A 25,903-nucleotide genomic window follows, 5' to 3' on the forward strand; every position below is an offset into this window, starting at 1 on the left:
ATGCTGTTAATTAAAATGTAGTAGCAGTTGTACTTTAAGGTGTATTTTCATTTTTTAAAAACTAAATAAAAGCAGTAAATGAAATAATTTCTGGGACAGTGATAATGAAATACTTCCTTTTGCATACAGGTAGTCCTTGACTTACAACCATCCGTTTAGTGACCAAAGTTACAATGCCATTGAAAAAAGTGACTTAGGACTGTTCCCCACCACTTACGACAGTTGCAATATCCCCATTGTCATGTGATCAGAATTTGGATCTTGGCAACTTGTTCATATTTATGACTGCTGCAGTGTCCTGAAATCATGTGATGATCTTTTGCAACCTTCTCACAAGCAAACTGAGGAAGCCAGATTCACTTAACAACTGTATTACTAATTTATCAACTGCAGTGATTCACTATAACCACTCTGGCAAGAAAGGTCATAAAATGGGGCAAATCTCACTTAACCATTGTCTCGCTTAGCAACAGAAATCTGGGGCTCAATTGTGATTGTAAGTCGAGGACTATCTGTAGCCTGGCCCCTATCAATACCATCTCCCTGTCCTCAAAGCTTCCTTTCAGAACAATTATGCTATCTTTGTTGAACATTTTGGTACCGGTAATTCTTGAATCCTTCCCTCCCTCTTCATAATTTGATTGTTGTTCTATAGAGCATTTATCAAAGGACTGATGATGATGTTCTATAGTACTATGTAGACAGTAGTTACAAAAGAAACATCCATTTTTTTTCATAGATTCATACAGTATTTTGTTTCTTATCTTAAAGTATGTTTCTTCTTGTGAAATATTATTTCTTTCAATGCAGAAATTTTTGAAAACTCCAGAATTATATGTTCCTCCGTTGGCACCTTATCCTCTTCCTTTACTAAATGATTTACCCAAAAGGTTGACTATTGCAGATGTAAAAGCGTTATTTCCTATGCAAGCTGAACTGCAAGGCTTCTGCCCAGTTACTTATCTTGATGGAAAGAAAAGGTAAACACTCACATTTTCATTTCCATTAAATGTAATGTCAAAAAACAATTCTTTGAAATATTTTTATAAAATTTATACTCAATGCCATCAACTGGACTGTCAGTATTTTACAATAATTAAGAGAATCAACTTGAAGCAAAAACAACCAGAACTAAAATATCCAAGGCAAACTTAGGACAGACTATAAAACTGTAAATAGCTTAAAAAATTAAATGATAAAACGCTTTATAAAGCAACTGAAGCCTTTCCTTTTGCAATTTTTATGAACCATTTTCTTAATCTTAATCATTGCGCGTGGGCACGATGCGAACCAGAAGTAAAGGTAAGTAGAACCCACCCCTGTTCTGTGGGGCAAGCCTGAGGGAGAGAAGGGGATAGGAGACGTTTCTGTGGGGCAAGGCTGAGGGAGAGAAGGGGGAATAGGATAGGATAGGATAGGATAGGATAGGATAGGATAGGATAGGATAGGATAGGATAGGATAGGATAGGATAGGATAGGATAGGCTTATGTGGGGAAAGGCTGAGGGAGAGAAGGGGAGAGGAGGCCAATCGTAACTAGAGCCTTGATAGTACAGAGGTTTAGTGCACCCTGTAATTAACACAGCTGCCTGCAATTTCTGCTGGTTCGAATCTCTCCAAGGCTCAAGGTTGACTCAGCCTTCCATCCTTTCTAAGGTAGGTGAAATGAGGACCCAGTTTGTGGGGGCAATAAGCTGACTTTGTATAAAACATACAAAAGAATGAAGGCTATTGCTTAACACATTGTAAGCCGCCCTGAGTCTCCGGAGAAGGGCGGCATATAAATCAAATTAAAAAAAAACAAAAAAAAAAACCTACTCATTAATTTTCAAGATGTAAGTGTCGATTTATCAAGCTCGATCACATAGTTTTGTAGCGGAGCCTGGATATTCAGCTAGTAAAATATATTATGCAGTGATCTGTCCCCGTCCACACACACACACAAACACAGCCAGCCGAGGGTTAAGGAAGCACTTGGCACACACCCAGGTCTTTATCTCCAACTTGGCAGCGATATACACACCGTCTGCCAAGTGCTTTTATTTCCACAGAACAGAAAGATAATATACTCAGCGTGCAAGAGTCCAACAGAAAATAATATTCCTCTCAGCAGTTTCGGACGAGGCTTTAGTGACTATCCAAGGTTTATTTTTGTTCGTCACAGGGATCACTGGCCACCACCCTCTATTATATAGTCTCTGGGGTGTGGTCCAGTGACTCAGTTCTAATCCCTAGCATGCCTCCTGAGCTGCTGCAATCGTTTATCACGCCTTCGGAGGCGTGCATCCAGGAATGACGTCTCTCCCTCACTCTCATCTGAGACACCTGTCTCCCGGCTAATCTCCTCTCCCTCGGCCGGCTCCTGAGACAGTGCCAGAGGGGAGGGGCCTGGAGAGGGAGGCCTGGCTGACTCCTCTTCCTCATGCTCGGAGCTTTCTTCCTCCGATGGGACAGGCTCAGAGGGCGTGGCCACAACATGCAGGTGTATCTGCTTACTTCATAGAAGATCCAAAATTCCATCTTCGCTTTGACATGCATTTTAAACAGTGTTGCATTCTAAACTGTTTCTTTCTGTATACTTAAAATATACAGAGCTTCCATTCACTTTTTATATTTCACCAAATATTACAAACATGTTGGCCAAACACATATTCCAAAGATTATCAAACTAATGCCTGGTATCTAGAATATATACCACACTGTACATTGCATTGTATGATATCTGTAATGTACAGTACGGTAATACACTCAATATAAAACTTCCTGGATAATTTTAGGGTTAAGGATGTGAGATTTTATAGATTATTTCTTGAAAAATCACAGTCTACACATGCTTCTGGATTCCCGTATGGCTGCTAACTTGAGAAATGCTTTTGTTCCGTCTATGCTGGTTCTTTGTTCCCAAAAAAGATGAAGTTATGTATAGCGCAGGACTGGGTTATACCCAGAGCTGACAGATAAAGGACTGCAAAAGTTATGTACAGAAATGTTGAATGCTTGCAATACAATTAATTGGGGATAATTTTTGAAAAGGGTTTGAAAAACAGTGCTAGTTGAAAAGATTAAGCCCTTTTGAAAAATATTCGCTGGCTGAAATTTTGATCACAACTAATTACTTGAAGCATGTGGCCTTTCTTTTATCTTGGCTCACTGGTTTCTGGTGCATTTCTATATTCAATTTAAAGGCTAATCATTATCTGTAAAGCCCTAAAATAATTTTAAGGGCTTTATATTTTAAGGATAATTTCCTGACACAATTTGAAACAGAAAGGCAGGATGCAAATTAATATATGTATATATATTGCTCTTCTTTTCTCTTGAGATATGAAGCTCTGGTACCTGGGAACATTGAATATGCTGTACTTTATCGCAAAAAGCTATATATTTTTGAAAATGAAGAAAAACTTCAGAGGTTTATGAGGTATGGAATGCATTAAGTATCTTCATATCTATATGTTGAGCTAGGTTTACATTTTGCTGACCTCTCATTTCCGTATTCTTAGAAAACCAGAAAAATATTGGAAACTGACACTTCCACATAAGCTTCCCCCCTTAAAGGAACCTATAGTGTTGACAGCTCTTCCTCTGACTGGATATCTTGAGCAGGTTTTTTTTCTTGTTGTTATTTATAATCAAATTTAAATATTTATTTGGATTCTAATCAGTGTTAGCTATATTTATACACATCTAGAACGACCTTTCTAAAACAAAATGGATCATTTTCATTAAATGTTTCCTATTCATTGGTACACCTTTTTTATAATTTTGATTTTGAGACTAGATTTGATTTGTGATGCATAGAAATGTGCCACATATGTCCCAAAAGTTAAGACTCTGTGATCAAATCAAATCTGCATATTTATAATGCCAAATAAGATAATTATACATAATTATTTCCTAAATCACCTAGGATCTAAATTAGCATACACTAGGGTCACCGCTGCTTGGCAATCCTGTTTGATCTTCCATTCAAATTACTCAAACCTATCCAAATTTCTGAACTCTCAACAAATACAAATTCAACTCTTTTAACATATGATGATGACGATGATGATGATGATATTATCCATTAAGTCGTGTCCAACTGTTGTGATTCCAGGTCTCTCCATATCATTTGACCTTGCACCACTCTGGCTGGTTTTAGCTTTAATGGTGCCCAGCCACGTGTGTTCTTAGATGGCCTGGTTTCCTTTTACCACTAACTCTTCCAAACATAATTGCTTTCTGCAGTGAATTTCCCCACGACATGGCCAAATTAAATGAGACATATACTGTAACTTTAACATACATCTAAAAGTATTTTTTTTAAAAAAATCAAATTTTAAGGTGCTTCAGAAACTGTATTCAGTCCCTCTGTGAAGCTCAGTATCAAGCCATGTACATTATAAAGCATATCTATGAAATGATATCATACTGAACAATTAACATTAAAAATATTTTATCCCAAAGGGTGTGGCTACAGCTTTAATAAAAGCAATGAATGCAGTTGGTTGCTTAAAGCCAAAATTTCCATTCCTGAGTGTGAAAAGGACCGCTTTGCTATTCATAGCCTATCATTTAAAAGGTAAAGAAAGGAAAAGAGCATTATTGTTATAAAAATTTAGTTATTTCTTTTTTTTAATTTTTATTTAGTTAAAAAAAGAAAAACAAACAAGTACAAATATAACAATACACGACATACATCACAAATAAACATAGATCAAGTCTTACGACTTGTATTTTGGATAATCACATCAGTAAACTATATTTCTCTATGTGTATTTCTACACCTTTAGTTATATAACTAAATTTTGAATTCCCTTTTTAATGTATTTGTTTTCTTAATTAGTACTCAATCCCTGTCTAATTAGTCTGTTTCCTTTAGTGTGGTCCTATTTTTGTTTTATTTTCCTTTTATCCAGCCAATCGTACCATTTTTGCCATACCATGGTATGGCAAAATTTAATTATTTCTATATAGTTAACTGTAGAAAGATTCAGATTGACATCAGAATTAATCCAACAAAAAAACTATTAATAATTTTCTTGATACATAGAAAAAGAACATTCTTTTCAAGTAGATTTGTTCCTTTTCCAGAAGTTATTTTTAATTTTAGTATATTTTTTTACTATTATGAAGGGACGGGAGCAGGAAAGGATTTGTAAACGTATATACAGAAACAAATGGTTACATTGGTTATGTCAGTGTAAATGCTGACTTCTAAATAGAGAGATGCATAATGAAAGCATCATATCGATACAGGAATAATGAAACAAAGGAACATTTAGGCAATACCAAATCCATAATATGAACGCTCGGAAGCAGACCGTTAAGGGGAAAAAAATAATCAAGAGGTGATCTAATGCAGAGTTCCCCAACTTTTCCAGCTTTGTGAACCAGAAGAGGGGATGGTTCCTTGTGAGTGGCTGGCATATAAATGGACTGCGCATGCACATGCTCACCCACTGCTCACACAAGTGGGGATACACATATGCGCTTACCTGATGTTTCTGTGGCTCGGTTGAAACAGCTCATTGTCCACTAATGGGCCGTGCAACCTTATAAAAAAATATGGTTGCACATGAAATTGATAAGAAGTAAAACTTGTATTTATCTGAATCTGAAAAAAAATTCAATACGGAACAGAAAATTGAAGGGAAAAGAATTTCCTCTTGATTTTACCGTATTTTTTCCCTCCATTCCAAGAGTTAAACCCAGTATAATTTGATTAGATTTACTTGAACAACAATTGCTTTTGTTTTTATGGTTTTGGTTCATAATTGTAATTTTAAAAAAATTATTATATAGATTGCATCTAAAAACTAAAAATAAGAGCAGCAGTCTCATGCCTTTAAAGATGAATTTTTAGCCTGTTAATGTGTAAGGTGGTATGGAGAAAATATGTGAAAAAACAAGCAAGTTGAACTATTTTTAATTTTTATGCTCATTATCCATTTTTCTTTACTTCCAGCACTTTTCTCATAGCAAGAACTCAATATTAGAAGTTACCACTACAGTAGCTACTGTTGTAAATTGCCAGAGGCTAGTTTTCCTAGGAGTATATGGATGCAAGTTTTAAAAATAGTTAAATAAGCATCTAGTGAGATATTGGGAACCACTGAAACATAGTATGTGCATGCATTTTATGCAGTGGTGGGTTTCACTTACCTTTGCTATTGGTATTTGCTTCTGCGCATGCACAGAGCGTATTTGATGACATCCAAGCGGGTGGGCGGAGCCTCCTGCCGCTGCTACCGATTTGCCCGAACCAGGGGAACCGGTAGCAACCCACCACTGATTCTATGTGACTTTGGATATTGGAATAATAGTAATGTGAATTCTGAAATATGATGGATAATTAATGGTATTTAATTTTTTACAGCATATAACCCTAACAGCCCAGACTATATACGAAAGAAGTATAAAATGAAGTTGGAACGGTTCATAGACCATTGTGAACTTATCCCATACCTAGGCATCAAAATGACAAAGAAGTACAAGGAGCCTCAAAATCGACCTATTGATTTTGATCACAAATTACAGACTTTCTTGTCTCTCAAAGATGTGGACCCAACTTCCTATTAGTGTGAAATATTGCAAAAATACTGGAAAGTGATATATTCATATTTGACTGTTAAATTATACAAAAATGGTTGTTTATATGTTTTTTTTAGAACCTGCCTGATTACAGAACGGATCAAGATAAGCTCATGTCACTGGCTTGTTGCAAGTCTAAATGAGGCAATACTGTAGTTTCCTATAGGATGGTTTGCAAAATGCACTTTGTAAAACTGAGTGTACAAACATATTTGTAAATTGCCCTATAGTCCTAATTTTGCAAGGAATTTAGTAAAGATTGTTTTTATTAAGTCTACTTCTAAGAAAATATGTTTATAATTGTGGGTATATCAATATTCTTCAGTGGTTAAAGATAGAACTTTAACTGCTGTAAGCTATTTGTTAAATCACTATTGTTCGACATTACTGTACTTAAATATTTAGTTTATTTAAATATAAAGATCTGAGATAATTTGAGATATTATGAGATATGTCATAAATTTGAGATATCTTGGCTTTCAGTTGTTATTGTAGTGGTTTAAATTTGTTACTTTTGTTAACTAGTGAAATATTAACTTCTATATGTAGTTATTTGAAAGAATCCACATTCAGGTCATTGCTATTGTTTCTTTCCCACCCTGCTCTAAATAAATATGAGTAATTGCTTCATTTTACACTTTTGAATAGTTTGAGTGTAATCTCATTCTACTGTGTATATCCTTTCAGCAACTCTATACTAAGCACAATGGAACAATACAGTCAGTTGCATATTTTTGTCCTATTTCCCCTTGATAGAATGGAAAACTGGAAAAATTCTGAATGAATATTTATTATAAACAATGCCTTTAAAAACGGTGGTTTTTCAAATGGCTTGTCTTAATACCATGTTTTCCTCACTTCAGTGACTAATCAGATTAGCAGTTGGTATAGACTTGTCTTCACTGAGATTGGTGAATGAGGTCTGTACCATTTCGGCAAGCAGAGGCTCATATAGTTGAATGCTCTTCAATTCAAAAATAAATCTTCCATAGGAAAAACCAGACGGCATGAAGAAAACATTATCAGATATTTCCATTTGAAACCTGAATATTAGCAATTATATGACTTCCCCTGTGCATCTATTCTTTTCATTTGTTTTCCTCAGTAAAACAGTAAAATGTCCTGAATAGGCATGGTGTCAATCTGGAAACTCTTTTAAGGGGAGGAAATCCTCCCCCTAAAATGGGAAAAATTGGAAGTTTTCCTTTACTGCTACCATTTCGGTTACAAATGCCCCATCACAAAACACCCGGACTCCGTGTGTTTGCCATTCTTAGTGCCAAGAATATTTTTGTACTTATACGCCTGCCATCCCAATACCCAGTGGCCTGTCTTTGGAGTTTGTTATTGGACACCCTAAGTAAAGGGTGCCAGCTTGGAGAGTCCCATGCGATCTCTGCCTACTGTCCCAAAGGTGCTATTTCAAAAGGCAACTGGACTTCCTGTGTTTCTTCTCTTGAAGACATTTTCCTTCTCAGCCAAGGAGCATCTTCAGAAAAAACACTTTTGGCACAACCATGACTTGGATGACTGAGAATCTCCATAGATATGGTTAGAATTTTCTCAATGTTTTCGTTCAATTTGGAAAAAAATCAATGTGTTTGGCAAAAAAATAGATAGCATGGTTGAGTGAGATACAGTGCCCTTGCACTCCACATTTTGATCATTATTTTCAAAAGCCACGGTGGGGCAGAGGTGACATGGTGGCACAATGGTTAGAATGCAGTATTGCAAGCTAACTCTGCTGACTGCCAGGGGCTTGATCCCCACCGGCTCAAGGTTGACTCAGCCTTCCAATCCTTCCAAGATCGGTAAAATGAAGATCCAATTTGCGGTAAAATGAGGACCCAGATTGTTGGGGGCCATATGCTGACTCTGTAAAGCGCTTAGAGGGCACTGTAAAGTCCAGTTGTCTCCTGAAAAAAGCACCTTTGAGACAAGCATGACCTGGATGACTGAGAATCTCTACAGACTTGTAGCATTTAGCAACATCACTTGGACCTATCTATAGCTTCATAGTGCTTTACAGTGCCCTCTAAGCGATTTACAGAGGATCAAGCCCCTGGCAGTCAGCAGAGTTAACCTCCGTCATCCAGGTCATGGTTGTCCCAAAGGTGCTTTCTTCAGGAGGCAATTGGACTTCCTTGTTTTTTCTTATCTGCAAGGAACACAAATCAGAGGTGGGTTTCAAGCAGGTTCTGACCAGTTCCGGAGAACCGGTAGCAGAAATTTTGAGTAGTTCGGATAACCGGTAGAAAAAATTTTGACTGGCCCCGCCCCCATCTATTCTTTGCCTCCCAAGTTCCAGCTGATTGGGAGGAAATGGGGATTTTGCAGCAACCTTCCCCTGGAGTGGGAGGGAATGGAGATTTTACAGCCACGCCCGCCACGCCACGCCCACCAAGCAATGCCACGCCCACCACGCCACACCCATAGAACCGGTAGGAAAAAAATTTTGAAACCCACCACTGATACAAATCCTTCCATTCCCCACTATCGTGTCACAATTGAAGAAGCTTCTTGGATGAGAAGCGAAACGTCTTCAAAAGGAAAAAAAAAAACAAGTCCAGCCGCCTCCTGAAAAAGCACCTTTGGGATTGCTAAATGCTATTGCTATCTTCCTGCTGGGAAATCCGAATCGGCACACTGTCCGGATCCTCCAATCCCAGAACACGGCGGCTTGGACAGAAGAGCATCGCCCGCCTGTCGCTTAAGGGCAACGAACTCGTAGCCGTCCTACCTTCTTCCTACGCCCGAACTCCACCCCACCCTTCTGTCCCCCCCTCCCTCGTCTTGTGACCTCACTTCCGGGATACGCGCCTGCCGCTTCCGGCGTATGCCTTCAACCGCCTTGTTGCGGGGCTCCGTATCTGCAGCTTTCGCAGTCCGAGGGTGAGTCCGGCTTCATCGCTGACTTTTTTTTTTTTCTCTCTCTCTCTCTCTCTCTTCCCCCTCCCCCTCCGCCCCCCTGGACGTCTAAGAGATTATGCAGAGAAAGACCTTGGTCTTCCGTTGACAGTTATTAGACGAACGGCGCGATAGAGGCGTTTGGGGGTTCCAACTCTTCCTCTGGGTCTTCTCTTTATGGATTATTACGGGATGGCCGGGATTTCTGCTTTATTCCGCCCGCTACCGATGCTTATTTTGGGTAAATGGGTTAGGTTGGTAAATAACGATCGTCGGAAGGACGGCACTTCCAATGGGTGTTGGAGGGGGAGAAATTCACTACCCCGAAACCTCGTATTTATTTATCCCAGTTGGGTTGAGATGAGAAAAAAAGCGTCACCTGTTGAATTTCGCTCGCAGCTTGTGAAAGGCAGGAAAGTTCTGGCGGGAGGAAAATAAATAAATAAAGCGGGCATCGCGGTTCGGTTTTTTTTCATCCCTTTCCCTTTATTTCATTATTTGTCTCGCTTTGCAGTCGTGACTCCTCTTTTGTTTTAAGTAGGAGAGCAAAGGGAAATGGGCATAACAGGCAGATCTTTGAAAGAGCAGTCATATTTTTTTCCCCTTATTTTCTCTAATTGGGTCTTCTTTTTTGCTTCTGCAAAAAGCTTTGAAACAAGTAGGGGGAATTGTCTCATTATAGAAAAAGCAATTTATTTTTTATTCTTCATGTATCCATGAAATCACACAGTATGGCATCTTAAGCTGGAAGGGAAAGTATGGTGCAGAGTAAACGGTGGAATATAGCGTGATACATGGTTTTAATGTTCTTAGGGATGTTTAACATGGGAGGAAATAAAAGTCATTTTTTAATTTTCATATAAAAATGTAAATAAAAAAGAAAATGTAAAAAAAGAAAAGCGTAAAAGCATCCCAATTGAACATGTTAAGCTAGTGTAGTACGAATCCCAGAATAAACAATGCATTAAATCAATATTGAAAATTACTGTTCAATTAGAAATATGATTCTATGGAAAAGGTGGATGTGGCACAAAACTGTATATACACATTATCTAAGAGAAAAGCCTGTTAATGGAACGAGTAGTCTATAAATATCCTGTTTAGTTTCAACTTTCAAAAAATATTGGAAAACAAACATACTTCTGTGACAGGCCCTGTAAAAGATTTCTTAAGTGGTTTTAGAAAAAGTGGCTACATCAGCATTTATTTGAAAAAAATTTATAGATTTCTGCCTGAGGCTCAGTTGACCTTAGATTATTATTATTATAAGTGTTTCTTACGTCAGTGATACTGGCCAGTAATACTATGCAAATCCTTTGAAAGAGTCACTGTGCAATAGACAGGAATCTGAATAAAGCACTTTACTTCAAAACAATAAAGTAGCCACACCTTTTCCCAGATATGTGGAAAAAGCCAACAGCAAGCATGGGAAAAGGTACAGTTGCACTATTTAAACAAAGAGAGGTGCTTTTTGTACATTGTGACAACACTGGCCAGTTTCCTATTGACCAGGACATTAATATAATCATTCCCATGTGTTAAAAAGTACAAAAAATAGATCTGGACGATATCTGTCTTGCAAGTTTCAATTGCATCACTGCTAAATTTGAGATTTCTATTTTAAAAAAAAAAAAAAAAAAAAAAAGCTTGAATATGTATAATTTCTCACTAGATCACATTTTTATTTACCTTATCTCCAATAATGCTTTTAAAAAACTTACATTCATATCAGAATTCGTAAATGTTTTAATTTACGGCCAAAATATTTAATTATTTTAATACTGTTTTTTAAATTTTGTATGCTCTGTTTTTTACTTTAGCTGTTCACCGCCCTGAGTCCTATTTGGAGAAGGGCGGTATAGAAATGGAAACAAACAAATAAATAAATAAATAGAATTCTGCCTTTGTTGATTTGAAAGAACCCTTTCTTGTTATTCACAAATATATACTTAGGAATAAGTCCTGAGGTCTACTTATAATTGGCAGCTAATTAGAAGTCAAACTTTAATACATATGTACTGTATTACATTCAGGTTGTCTAATTTGAATGGTATTCTGTTCTTGGTAACCCCAGTGCAAACCCTCTGTGCATACATGTACATCTGTGTGCCTGTGTAGAAATACTTGTATGAATAAATGGAGCTAAAATTTCAGCCAAAGGGTTTGCATCCCAATTTACTTAGGGGTCCAGGAGGAGGGCCTTCTCTGTTGTTGCTCCTGTCCTCTACAGCATCTTACACACGCCCCTTCCCCATGTGAGGCTGGTCCCAACCCTCCTTTCGAAAGGGCCTAAAGGGCTCTGCTGGTTGGCCTGGAGGCCCGATGGGGGAACAGCATAGTGGAAGAGGTTGATGGACTAACAACAGATCCCACCTCCACCCATTCCGCCTCTGCCCTCCCCACATGTGCTTAGATTTTAATTCTGAGTTTCAATTTATTTATGTTTTAATGCAGGTATAGTTTGTGACTGTAAGGCGCCCTTATCTTATGGTAAGATGGGCGTCCAATAAATTTTATAAATACATACATACATACATACTCATCCCTAAGTGAAAGGATTTATTCTATGGCTGACTCCACTAGCGCCTTAGTGCAAAAGAGGTGAAATGTATTACTGCTCTCCCCCACTGCCATTTCCCATGTTTCTCTGGAGAGTCCCCCCACTTTTCCAAAACAGAGTTTCTAGGGGTAAGGCATTACAAAAAATAGGTGGCAAATTCATGAAAATTGCCTTCCCCTTTCAAACTTTGGAGGATCTTGTCATAGAGTTCTTCTTTTTGCTATGTTGGTGTCAATGTTTATTCAATTTTTAAAACTAATTAATTATTAACTTAATTAAATAACTATTAAAACTTGGTATTTAAATGAGGCCCTTATTTAGGATGCTTACCGTATTTTTCAGGGTATAAGGCGCACCTTTTTCCCCAAAAAAAGAGGGTGAAAATCTTATAGGGTGCGTCTTATAGTCCGAATGTAGCCCCGCTCAGCTTCTCAAAGGGAGGTTTCAGAGGTTGAAAAAAGCATCAGAAACGAAGCTTCAGAAAAGAAGCCCCCAAACAGCTTCAGAGGCTTTTTTTTCTGAAGCTCTGTTTCTGAGGCTTTCAGAGGCAGGAAAAAAAGTTTTTTCTGAAAGAGTTTCAGAGGCAGAAAAAAAAGCAAGGCACAGAGCTCACAACCAAGGAACCTGTTGCTAAAATTCACCTCTGGGAACAGCTGATTGGGGGTATTCCAGGAGGCCAATCCACCTGCCAATCAGCCTTTTTCTTATTTTCCTCCCCAAAAACTAAGGTGCGTCTTATACTCTGGTGCGTCTTATACTCCAAAAAATACGGTAATTCAGAATTATATTGGCTAGCCTGAATAACACTGAAAGTTGGCAGTTTCGGGGCATTGTGTAATGTCATTCAAATAGACCAGCATATGTTCTTTGTACTTAAATAAGTATTTTCCATTTGTCTTGGAGCACTTTGAATCTTAGTTTCTTTTTTTCCCTTTGTCTTTAGCAATAATGGATGAAGTTGTATCTAATTCTTCAGAGAAACTTATAGCAATCCACTCCAAGGTTCACAGAGACACTATCCTGATTAAATTTGAGGAACAGAGAAAAAAAGATTTTTTGTGTGACATCACTTTAATTGTAGAAAATGTTCACTTTAGAGCCCATAAGGCATTACTTGCTGCCAGCAGTGAATATTTTTCCATGATGTTCATTGAAGAGGGCGAGATTGGCCAGTCAATCTACATGTTGGAAGGGATGGTAGCAGATGCTTTTGGTGTACTATTGGAATTTATTTACACAGGCTGCCTACAAGCTAGTGAAAAAAGTATAGAACAGATTTTAGCTACTGCTCATCTCCTCAAAGTGAATGATCTAGTTAGAGCATATACAGAGCAAGAGAGGAACTGCAGCTTAACAAACGCATTATCTGGAATTTCTAATGCTGAAACTCCAATAACTGTCTTAGCAAAGAAAAGTGAAGATCCACCAAAGCGAAAGCGTGGAAGACCAAGAAAAGTGAAGAACATTCAGGAAGAAAAACTGGAATCCCTTTCAGCTGAAGATGTGCAATTAAAAGAGAACAACTCGGTTCATAATAAGCAAAATTTTATAAAACGGGAGGCTGTGGTAGAAGACAGAAATACCAATGAACTCATTCCTGTAAGTGGAGAGGGAAGAGAAATATGTAGGACAGAAGCTGTGGTAAGCATCTCAACAGAAAAGGATGAGAACTATGATCCTAAGTGCCAAAATACACAGATCACTCAGAGTCGTTACAGCAAACGTAGGATACGGCGGTCAATAAAATTAAAAGATTATAAACTTATTGGTGATGAAGAGGACAGTGGGCTGTCAAAAAGGGCCAATGGCAGAAGAAAACGTACTGGTTCTGAAGTTGAGTGCAAAGACTGTGGGAAAGTCTTTAAATATAATCATTTTTTAGCTATACACCGAAGAAGTCATACAGGTTAGTTTTCTTTTCAATCTTAGGGCAAAATATTACAAGCACTCTACTTGTTATTAAACTGTGATTGAAAGATTAATATAATGTATAAATGATCAACCAATAGTTGGGGAAATGAATAAATCTAAACTTTTATTTATTATTTATTTTAAAAAGTATACGGCCACTCATATCGTATAAAATAACCTAGATGGCTTAATTATCAGATATATAAATAATAAAATGCATATGGTTAAAAAATATTACATACCACGAAACACCATAACACTATCTTCTCAACATCACAAATTCTGAGCTCACTTCCCATTCTGGCCCAACATCTGAAGGTTTGATCTTAACAGCCTTCCAGAAGACAAAGAGGAAAATGGCCCTTCATGGGGTAAATGCAGCTATGGAAAAGGCTTGTTCCCTAGATCCCAGCAAATGACTAGAGGAGACCTGGAGTAAGCCCATCCTGTCCAATCTAATAGGAAAAGTAGATGTCCTCTAAGGGAAAAAGGCCATTCGTATAACCTGGCCTTGTGCCATACAGGGCTTTAAAGGTGATAACCAGCACCTTGAATTGTACCCCAAAGGGATCCAGAAGTCAACGCAGCTTGCGCAGCAGTGGTATAATACAGGTAAATCATGAGTCTCCCAAAACTTTTCCTCATTGTTTGCCGATAATAAAATTATGCGTTTAAAAACTTTCATATGCAATATTTATTAGTTTAAGCAATAATGTTTACATTTATAATTAAAAATTAAAACTTGCATTGATAGAAATTGGAATCTCCTTAGCAACCTACAGTACGATTTTTGAAAATCCTTCTCAGAATGATCCAACACACATGTCTCATCTTCCAAAAAGCTGGAAGAAAAAATACATTTGCTAGCTTGTCCAAAAATCAGCTGCCTGAAAATCAGCTGCCTAATCTTCAGTGACTATATTTGTTTAAATTACATACAAAATGGAGGAAAAGTCAACATTAAACAGTAATGTTTAAGGTAGTTTAATTTTCTCTTAATTTTTATGTTTGTTTATTTATTTGTATCCTGCCTTTATTATTTTTACAAAGAACTCAAGGTGGCAAATATATCCAACATACCTTCCTCCTATTTTCCCCACAATAACCCCATGAGGTGCATTGGGCTGAATGAGAGTGACTGTCCCAAGGTCACTGAGTTGACTTTTATGACTAAGGCGGGACTAGAATTTACAGTCTCCAACTTTCTTGCCCAGTGCCTTAACCACTAGACCAAACTGGCTCTCTTAAACTATTGTTTTTAAGAATCCATTTATCAGGCTCAGGAGCCTTGTAAAATATTCAATGGAAATTATACCAAGTCTTATAAAACAGGTGATGTGAAATCATTAGACTTTTAAGCCTTTGTATATATGAAAGGCTAGATCTTCAGTCTGTGGTGAAAAATTCTGAGGATAGTGGTTTCTCTAGGATTGTCTTATCTTTCTTGCAACAGATGGATGCAGAGGTCTTAGTTTTAAGGTTGAAAAACTTGACAAGCGCCCTGTCCTACTTACTCACCCATCCACCCACCCAAATGTTTAACTATTCCCAACACCTGCTTTATGGTAAACTAGTATATTTTCATAGTGTTACAAAATTTAAGAGCTTGCATATATGTTAAGTCACAGTAATTGGCTGCAATTAGTGACTCATGTATAAGCCTGAAAATATGATGCAGGTTTTGCTTAGTATTTAAATGAGAGATCACTAGGAAATTCCTGCACTGTAGACCAGACAGGAAAGTTTTTGTTACTTAAAATAAAGTGGACTTGTCCTCAAGTCCTCAAGTGTTAGACTTGACTGATGGGAGATTTTATCTCTGTGCATCTACTCATGGATTTACGTGAGTAATTAGCTCTTGTAGTTCTGCACTGTAAATTAGGAATCCTTGTGCTTCTATTTTTCAATACAGCCTCAAAAAAGGAACACTTTTGTTTTCTTGGGTTATCTATCTCCTTTTGGTTAAGACACCAGCATAGAAACCAGGAGACGAGGAATGCTAGTACCCAATTTAGGCACGAAGCCAGTTGGGTGACTTGGGCAAGTGAATCTCTCTCAGCCTAACCCACCTTATAGGATTGTTGTGGCAAAAAATGGGAGAAGAAAGAATATTAGGTATCTTCATGGACTACAGTTATTTATATAAATAATTACAACAGAATATAGATGAAGAAAGTTGGGTGCTACTCGAATTAAAATTCTTAAAATTGCCCTTTTGTATAAACACTTAATTTTACCATCAGCATTTCTGCCTTTGTAGTATTTTCAAACTGTAGTAGTATTGAAAAATTACTTCTGATTTAAATTAAATGATGCATGTTGTTATTTCAAGTACTGCTCCATCTGCTTGAAATGTCTGTTTCCCATTCACAGTGCCATACTTTTGTTTTCAGGAGAGCGCCCATTCAAATGTGGTGAATGCGGCAAAGGCTTTTCCCAGAAGCACTCTCTCCAAGTCCATGAGCGGATGCACACTGGAGAACGGCCATATGCTTGCACAGTTTGCAATAAGGCTTTAACCACAAAACATTCTCTCCTGGAACACATGAGTCTTCATACAGGTAAGATCAAAAGCCACTCATTAGGCTAAAATTGTAAAGTGAAAAAAATAATCCCTGGTTGGATTAGAATGAGTATACCTGCATTATTTCAGTAAGAGTATGTTTGACACTTCGGAGAACTTGTTTTAGGAATCGGAAATTATAGCTGACCCCAATATTTTGTCCTTAGTGTCTGGTTTTTTTATAAGGTATACTTCTGTAGTTCATAGGGGCTATACATTAATCCATAAGACTAGATCTTTCCATTCAGTTATAGAAAGCTTTTTATAGCTCATGATTTTTCCCTGTGGAATAAATTCTATGTCAATTTCACATTAATGGTAGAAGTCCCTGGTGTGTTTTCCTTTGAATAAGGTACATTGGATATAGCACCCATAATCCACTGGTATTCAAGGCTTTACTACTCTTCTTGTTCCAAGAACGAGACAAGAGAAATTCCTCCTCCTTCTTCTAACTACTACATGCTCTCAAAATCAATTAACAGAGATAAGTAATGAGAATGTGGTGGTGGCCGCAGAAATGAGGTAAATAGAAATCTGCTTATGTAATGTTCTGTAAATGGAAGTCCACGTACAAAATGTGAAATATTATCAAGTATTTCTGAGGAAATGTTTCATTTTCCTGTATTTGCTATTTCTTTTTTTTTCTTTTTTTTCAAAACAAGTTTTATTAATTTTTTCTTTCACATACATATTTAGTTGACCGGGTCACATCTTATACTTCTTATAACATAGTTATATATTGATTTTTATCATCTATTCCAATCTTCCTTTTTGTTTTTTCCAAGTACAATTTACAATCTCAATTTTTGGCATAATATTCTTTTTCCCTACTTCTTTATCTTATCTTAATCTCTTCTTAATACATAATATATAAACTGTATCACCATCTGCCCTTCAATTCCTAATTTCTTAGCGTAACATCAATTAATTATCTTATTTCTCCATTTATAAAATATATTTCTCAGAATCCCCATCACACTTTTTGGCTATGAATAATGTACTTTATCATATTCAATTATTATATTGAAATCCTTTAACTTAATTGACCTTCCACATTTTATCTTAATCTCTTCTTAGTACATGATAAGCAATATCACTATCTGCCCCTAATTCCTGATTTCTTACTATAGCATCAATTAATTATTTTATTTCATCATTTACAACATATTTTTTCAAAATCCCCATCACACTTTTTAACATTTCAATTTTGTCTCTTGGTTTCAGTTATTTTCATAATTGAACCAAATTGCCACTTCATATTTAATCTGCTGTTCCATTTTACAATAAACAATATACCTCATTCATCCTACCTGCCACTAAGAATAATCACCTTGGTTTCAACCTTTTATGGCAGTCCTAAGAACAGGGTTTTGGATGATGCCCTACTTTGTAATGGCAGGGTTCTTATCAGAATTCCCTGCACTCTGGAATATTTCAACTGAGTTGCTATGCAAGATCAGAATAACTAGGTGTGAATTCACAGATGGCTGCTCAGATTACCATAAGTACAAATAAATAACTACAGTTTCTCTGTTTTCCCCTCTTTCTTTTCAGGTCAGAAGGCTTTTACCTGTGACCAGTGTGGAAAATACTTCAGCCAGAGAAGGCAACTTAAAAGTCACTATAGAGTTCACACAGGTATAATGAATTAAAGAATACTACAATTTGCTAGGAAATGTTGAGGTTTTCTTGTACGTTTAATTATTGATTCATAACCAATAGCTATATATTTGTTTACTGTGCATTCCATAAATGTTTCAGCACATTGTTAGTGCCATCTGATCATTTTGCAGAATTATTATATGAGTAATGTGATAATACAAAAAATTAAAATATTCTGTGTTTGAGGAGTTGGGGATATTTTCTGCTGAAAATACACAATTGAAAGGAAGCAATTCATAATAAGCTAAAAATTATGATTGACAATAGATATAGTAAAGGGATAATTCCTGCATATGAAGAAGCTAGAAAAATAGAGTTGCTTGTAGAACAGTTGCTGTGGTGAATTGGACCACCAGCTTAACTTTGGCATTATTATGTTATAGTACAAGCTTGTTTCATTAATGTAATAGTTTAGTTACTAAGTTACTAAGATTATATTGGAAAAAGTATAATTGCAAATGTACTGATGAGCAATAACTAGAAGAATATAGGGACACATGCAATAGGAGTCATCTGCTGATACAACAGTATCAGTCACCATAAGAGATTCCTCCTTCATCCCTTGCACACCTCCCAAATCTAGAAGTAATTGGAGTGCATGTGAAAGGAAAGTAGAGAAATCCACCATGCAAGCAGATGTCAGTTCGCCTAGCATTTGATGGAACCATTATCCCATGTTTTAATTTTCTAAATGTTCTCTATAATGCTTCCATCAATTGTGGCATTACTTTGGTTTCAGTTGTATTAGAATTGTAAACTTCATGCTTAATTTATTATTAACCACCGACATGTTAAGATAAAAATTATAAATGAAATAGACACACTTGGGAAAAATAATAATTTATTTTTCATTTTACATAATCAGGCCATTCATTGCCAGAATGCATCCTCTGTCATCGTAAATTCATGGATACAGCTCAATTAAAGAAACATTTAAGAACACATACAGGTAATGCTGCTTTCTATTCTTTTCTGAAAAAAAGCTGGCACTATATATTATTTAGGTAGGAACATCCAAGTAAGCAGCATTCATCTGTAGATAATAAATGAGCTTATAATGGATTCTAATCTTTAACAATGAAACTGTGTGGTGCTGAATCAATACGGTGCAAAGTTTACAGTAAAAGAATTGGTAGGGGCTATTAAGATCATGGACTTTAGCTGCCATATTAGGCAGTCCTCTGGAGTTTTGCAGCCCAGTGTGGGAGTCCTACTGCTGATTTTGCAGGAATCTAAACTGATGGATACTTCAGTACATTCAGTGAAGGCCAACTTATTACATTTGAATAATTGGTTTCCACTGTCAAACTGCTGCTACTGTTCGAGAAATTTTGGCTGGTAGGAAATAGAACTCCTGCTTTTTTATCAGAAGGCAAATGATTATGGTTGAAAACCATGAGCAGGTTATTAAAAGGAAATAAAATCAGTATTATCCATTTTATGTATAATTTTACATTAAAATATGATATATTTCATAATCTTTCCCCCCTAATTTTTTAGAGCAGGAGCAGTTAAAGAAGACTGAAGAGAAAAACATTGTCCTCCAAAAAAATTTCAGTATTTTCTTGTATGTTCATATCTCAATTCATTATTTATTCACCCTAATAGTTATGAATTAGCATGAGATTTGGTTGTTTCATTCATTAGAGTCTACTTATAAGTCAAAGTCTCTTAATTGTTCTTTAAATAAGAGATAATTACTATATACTAATCAGCAAGTTTTTATAGGTGAAAAGCCATTTACTTGTGAAATCTGTGGCAAGTCATTTACAGCAAAAAGTTCTCTTCAGACACATATCAGAATTCACAGGTATCTCCTTCCCTTTTTTTTCTTTGTGATTTTGCATGGAAACCAGTTTATAGGAAATAATTCGAGTAAGGCTATTAATACAGTTTTATTGTCTGCTGCAATTACAGATCATAGTTTGTAAATTCAGTTCATGGTATGCTGTATGCTAACAATTTTGATTGTCTGCACCATGGGTATACAACCTTTTGGCTTGCCTGGGCCGCATTGAGTGAAGAGAAATTGTCTTGAGCCTGATATAACATAGTTTTATAATATAAAATCACATGATGTTAAAAGTTTATGATCTAGCTGGACTGCATTACTAGCATTACTAGCTGCTCAGGATTGCATGTGGCCCGTGGGCCAGTCACACCTGGTCTACATCATTGTGAATATTTAAGCAAATTATTTTTAATCACTGGTGCACATTATACTTAGTCTTTAGCCCAAAGCTAATGAGCACTGTCACATTATTGAATATATATTGCCAAAAAACCCCAAAAAACAATGACCTCTATTGGGTCCTGCTTTAAATGAACTCTGGGTTTCTCATTATAGATGACACAAGGCATACAGTTTTAATTTATCTTCTTTTGGTTAAAAAAAGTTTGCCATTATAGATTGAGAGTATATGTACATTAGAAATGGATAGTAATGTCTTTTTTAAAAAACTTTGAAATTTGTTTTTTATGGGGCACCTACAGATCATCATCTGTTTATAAGAGCAGAGAAAGCTGACAATCCTAAGAGTCTTTGAAAGCTCAATAGTAAAGGGATAGGAAGCTATACAGAAAAATTGTGACTGTGGAATTTTTCTCTATTTACTATGTTAATATGTTTTCACTTATTACCTCAGTTGCACCAATGTAAATCCCCAAAATGGATAAAAAAGAATAGTATTACCATGTCATCTTAATGACAGACTTATTCACCTGCTGCCTCAACATATGGTAGTTTGATTACTGTTATTCTATGGGGTAGACATATTGGAATATGATTAGAAACAAACATGGCTACTGCAGTATAAATGGCAAGAGTAAAATGGGTTTAGACGTGCCCAGTTGTCTCGCCATATATCTACGCTCCTGCCCAATAGTTTTTGAGATTGGCAAACTAGCTACCAATCATGTTGAGGCATCATGAGCAGCAACAGGATTTCAGAGTTTCATTCTATCATACAGTAATGATTTACACTGCATGATAAGAAAGTAAGATGGCTTCCATTTATTTACATATCACTTACCTGAGTAAGTGTGCTTCATAGGAAGGAAGAGAGAGAATCCATCTGCCATTCAGTTTTAATGCTGTGATATTTGAATAATGCTTTGGGTTCTTAATAACATCCATGCTTCGCAAAATATTGACATATGTGATCAAACCAGATGTCCTCTCTTTCAGAGGAGAAAAGCCATATTCGTGTAGTATTTGTGGAAAATCCTTTTCCGATTCCAGCGCCAAAAGGAGACATTGTATCTTACACACCGGCAAAAAACCTTTCTCTTGTTCAGAGTGTTGTGTGCAGTTTGCACGTTTAGACAATTTGAAATCTCATTTGAAAATTCATATCAAAGAGAAGCAGCTACAGGAAGCCAACACTTCATCCAACAGTAGCAGCACAGAGGACGTCAGGAACATTCTTCAGCTGCAGCAGTATCAACTTTCTACCTCTGGACCCCAGGAGATTCAGCTGTTGGTGACAGATTCAGTGCACAACATAAACTTTGTGCCCAGCCATAATCAAGGCATTAGTGTTGTCACTTCAGATGATTCCCAAAATGTGATGTCAGAGCACACAGGCAGCCTTACTCTTCTCACTCAGCCATCACAGCAGCTGCAGAACCTGCTTCTTTCAGGTCAAACAGAACCCACAGACCAGATTCAGAATATCAGCATTGTGAGTGACTCAATGGATTCTCCCCAGACTGAACAAATGCATGTCATCACACTGTCCAAAGAAGCTCTGGAACATCTCCATGCCAATCAGAGTCAAGCAGATGTGCTTCAAATAGCTGCAGGAACATCGCATCCAACCCCGCATCTGCAGATGGCCCAAGAACCTAGCCAACGGTTTCACATCAGTCAAGATACAATTCTACCTCCTCAAATTAGCAAGGGACAGACCCAAACTGTACATATCTCCAATTCAGCTTAACAGCCTCTAACTGTAGACCAGCCATCTCGAGATCATCACACTGAAGGGCAGGCTTTTTAAAACACAGACTGATTTCCTTCTTAGATATATTTATTTATCCAGATGAAAGAAGAGCCTTCATGTGAAATGCATTTTATATATATAGTATTCCCTATTTAATTTCACATGCTAGTAATGTTGATTGTTGCCGTAACGGCAATTGGTTTATGCATTTTTACTTTGCAGATTTATCAATTTAGATATATGTTGAAAGCATAGCTTTTTAACCAGCGTGTTCTTATGCATTTTGCCTAAATTGCAATCAAATATTAAAAGAACATGGTACAAGCCTGCTTACACATTTTGCCATCTCTGTTATTTCAGTGAGAAAAAACAATGCATGCTTAATTTTTCCACTGAAAATGATGGGATGTAAAATTGCCTCTGAATGGACTTATACTGTATATATTTAACAAGCCTATCAACTGATTTTATATATAGATATCTATATATATAGTATTTTTTTCTCCTATATGCTCATTAGTTTGGGCTAAAGCAAGCTCATGTTTGGATTTTTTTAAAAAATGGATCAATCTGTGTCAATTAAGACTTTGCGAGAGTCAGTTTTATTAGAAAGTTTCTACAAGCATAGGTAAAATAAGACTTGAGGAATTTTTGCAACATTTTGCAAAAGTAAATGTATAATTTCAAAAGACAGAAAAAAGTTATATCTCCAAACAGATGGGCATAGGCCTGTGATGGCAAACCTATGGCACGCGTGCCTGAAGTGGCACATGGACCCATGTTGCCGTGCATGCGCGGCAGCGCCCATTCCTCTTCCAGGTTTCTGATGTGCATGTATGCATGACGATCAGCTGGCCTTTGTGCATGCGGCAGTGCCAGAAACTGGAAGAGCTGGTCTTCCATTTTCTTGCGTGAGCATGCGCGCTGGCCAGCTGATCGAAGGCCGAAGTAGTCTAAAAATAGGAAGGAATAAGAAGAGAGAACATACTTTCTCTTTAAGGAATTGCAGTGTGATGCACATCCGCTCTCAGATGTGCACTATACCTTCCATTCTTCCTTTCCTCATACTGCCTAAACTCTACAATATGGATTCTACTGAATATAGGAAAGCTTCACTGTGGTAATGAACACTGGTTGGCGATGAAACCTTGCGGATTACTTCAGCATCCTGGTGGTAACCTTTGTATAATGCAGAACAGGATGAAATGAAGGTGCTAAGAGTTTGTACATGGGAGAGAGGGTACTCATTCGTCCCTCAGTTGCTGATTGAGATTTTTATAAATCTGTTGTTTTAAAAAGTTCAGTGTCTTAAAACCAATTGAATAATGTAGTGAAGATAATTAACTCTGAAGGTTTGCATAAGAAAAAAATATATATATCAGGAGGGGGAAAATGGCAAAAGACGTATAACCGGGAAATAATTCTGCTCTAAATGATGAAATTGTGCCATCAGTTAAACATTTAAAATATAATGCTTCTTTATGTAAGATAAAGCTACATTGCTTTTAAAATAAACACAATGCATACATTAATCCTTCTGGGGGGAAAATTTCTTCCACGGTTTATCTGTGTGTTACAAACCTTTTCTTTTGTCAGAAATGTGTTCCTTACAGGTCAAACCTATGCTTCTGCAGTATAAATAAGAACAAATTAAATATGCAATTGTTTTAAGAAAAATATATAAAGTTACAACATAATTGCAATAATCATATGTGCAAATATAAAATATATATTTCAACTATTTCCCCATATGCCCAAATAATAATTTGAGATTATATTTAGATGCTATCACAAAAGAGCAGCCATGATGGATATGACCAGTCACAAATACCCTATTAACAACAACAAATTTTTGAGGATGCTTTCTAGGACCTCCTGTAGCCTTCCCAAATCATTCCTAGCACCCTTATTTTTCTACTTTTCTGGAAAAGTAGGGACATTTTAATATAAGGCTCTTGCCCAGTAGTGAAATGTAAATTTTGTTATTACCGGTTCTATGGGCGTAGCTTGGTAATGTGACTGGGTAGGCGTGGCCAACCTTTTTTTTCTTTTTTACTTTTAAAACCATTTTTTCTACAACCTCTTTGGCTTTTAAAAACCTCTGATGATCCCAGCTGAGTTGCCTGATTGGCAGAGGCTTTTTTTCTTTTAAAAACATTTTTTCTACAACCTCTTTGGCCGAAGAGGTTGTAAAAAAAATGATTTTAAAAGCCTGTGATGATCCCACCTGAGCCGCGTGATTATCAGAGGCTTTTTTTACTTTTAAAAGCATTTTTCTGCCAAAGAGGTTCTAGAAAAAATGCTTTTAAAAATTAAAAAAAAAAAGCCTCTGATGATTGCGCAGCTCAGCTGGCCATGGGGGGGGAGCGGGCAGGGATTTTTGCTACCGGTTCTCCGAACCACCCACCTCCATCGCTACGGGATCGGGCAATCCGGTCCGAACCAGGAGCATTTCACCCGTTCTTGCCATACCACAAGATGACTTCCTGAAACATGTTTCTATCTCAATTATTCCTGCATTTAATTTTCAGATCCCTTTGCATTTCAGTCAATTATTTGAGGCTGCTGGGGAGAATGAACCACATTTCTATTCTCAGTTCAGTTTCCAGCTTCTATCTTTTGTTTATTTTTTACAGAAAAACATTACCTAGCAGAAAAAGAGAGATTGAATAATTGCCCTGCCTGTGCCCTGTGTTCCCAATTAGCCTGAACGTCAACCAAAACTGAGTGTTGCCTGAGCACTTACCAATAAATGTAAATTAGGGTTTGCCTCCCCATTCCTTACAGCAGGAACCAGTGGTTTTTTGGAGCTCCCTCTGACTATCAATAAAAACAAAACTGATTTCCTGAATTATAAACATGTAGGATATCCTGTTTTACTTGGGAATACAGTACTTTTGTGTATCTTTTCAGTATTACACAACAACAATTGAAATATTTACCTCTGTTTCCCACATTACCAATCTCTCCCTTAAAATTTATCTGGCTGTCAACATCAAGGAGTCTGCAAATTTCACAGGAATGAAATGGCTGTCATTAGGATCCCTAAGGAATTTAAAACACTTAGGTAAAACAACATGACAAAACAGAAAAGCTTCTACACACTTTCATTAAGATCCACATGATAGATATTCCTTACCTGGTGGTGAGATCTTCTCTATACTGTCTTAAGTGAATGAGAATAACAAGAAAAAAAAGAGGATAAATCTTGAAACAACCTGCAGAGTAACCGTCTGTGAGCCAAGCATATTTCAAGATCACAGGGTGATAGTATCTGAGAAGCTGCAACACAAGTAGGTATAGATGGCAACAGTTGTCAGTCCATAGTGGAAAATATTTCAGTCTCATTACTGTATAGGTAGTACTTGGTTTACAATAATTCATTTAGTGAACAAAGTTACAATGGCACTGAAAAAAAATGACCATCATTTTTCACATTGCAGAATCCCCATGATCACGTGATCAAAATCCAAACGCTTGGCAACTGACTCATCGTTGCAGTGTCCTTGGGTCATGTGATCACCGTTTGTGACCTTCTGACAAGCAAGGTCAATAGGGAAGCCAGTTTCACTTAACAACTGTGTTACTAATTTAACAACTGCAGTGAATCACTTAACAATTGTGGTAAGAAAGGTTGTAAAATGGGAAAAACTCACTTAACAAATGTCTCACTTAGCAACAGAAATTTTGGGCTCAATTGTGACTGTAAGTGATTACCAGAATTTGAGGTGCCACAATGCACCTTGAAAATTGGGTTTGGCTTATCTGCAAGTATATACGT

At 36.8% G+C, this 25,903-nt stretch overlaps 2 protein-coding genes across 3 annotated transcripts in view; both read left to right on the top strand.

Moving 5' to 3' along the window:
* The window catches only part of AK9 (adenylate kinase 9), a 69,677-nt gene extending 63,114 nt beyond the window's left edge, over positions 1-6,563 (top strand). Inside the window, exons 36-40 of the mRNA XM_070953424.1 lie at positions 811-980; positions 3,322-3,420; positions 3,503-3,605; positions 4,449-4,563; positions 6,361-6,563. Of these exons, the coding sequence (XP_070809525.1) occupies positions 811-980; positions 3,322-3,420; positions 3,503-3,605; positions 4,449-4,563; positions 6,361-6,563 (690 nt within the window). The remainder of the gene's footprint in view (positions 1-810; positions 981-3,321; positions 3,421-3,502; positions 3,606-4,448; positions 4,564-6,360) is intronic.
* A 2,854-nt stretch (positions 6,564-9,417) lies between these two features.
* Positions 9,418-23,654, top strand: ZBTB24 (zinc finger and BTB domain containing 24). 2 transcript variants are annotated; one of them, XM_070932816.1, is made up of 7 exons: positions 9,418-9,467; positions 12,986-13,948; positions 16,347-16,514; positions 18,071-18,154; positions 19,044-19,127; positions 19,907-19,988; positions 21,366-23,654. In XM_070932816.1, the coding sequence occupies exons 2-7, from the start codon at positions 12,991-12,993 to the stop codon at positions 22,117-22,119; spliced, it is 2,130 nt and encodes a 709-aa protein (XP_070788917.1). In that variant the 5' UTR covers positions 9,418-9,467; positions 12,986-12,990; the 3' UTR covers positions 22,120-23,654. The 2 variants fall into 2 exon arrangements, with proteins under 2 accessions (XP_070788917.1, XP_070788916.1); XM_070932815.1 differs by lacking the exon at positions 9,418-9,467 and adding an exon at positions 9,657-9,723.
* Positions 23,655-25,903: the final 2,249 nt, after the last annotated feature.

This window comes from Pituophis catenifer, unplaced genomic scaffold (assembly GCF_029215685.1).
Source record: "Pituophis catenifer annectens isolate HBS135680 unplaced genomic scaffold, rPitCat1.0.hap2 SCAF_1, whole genome shotgun sequence".
Taxonomy (NCBI): Eukaryota; Metazoa; Chordata; class Lepidosauria; order Squamata; family Colubridae; genus Pituophis; species Pituophis catenifer.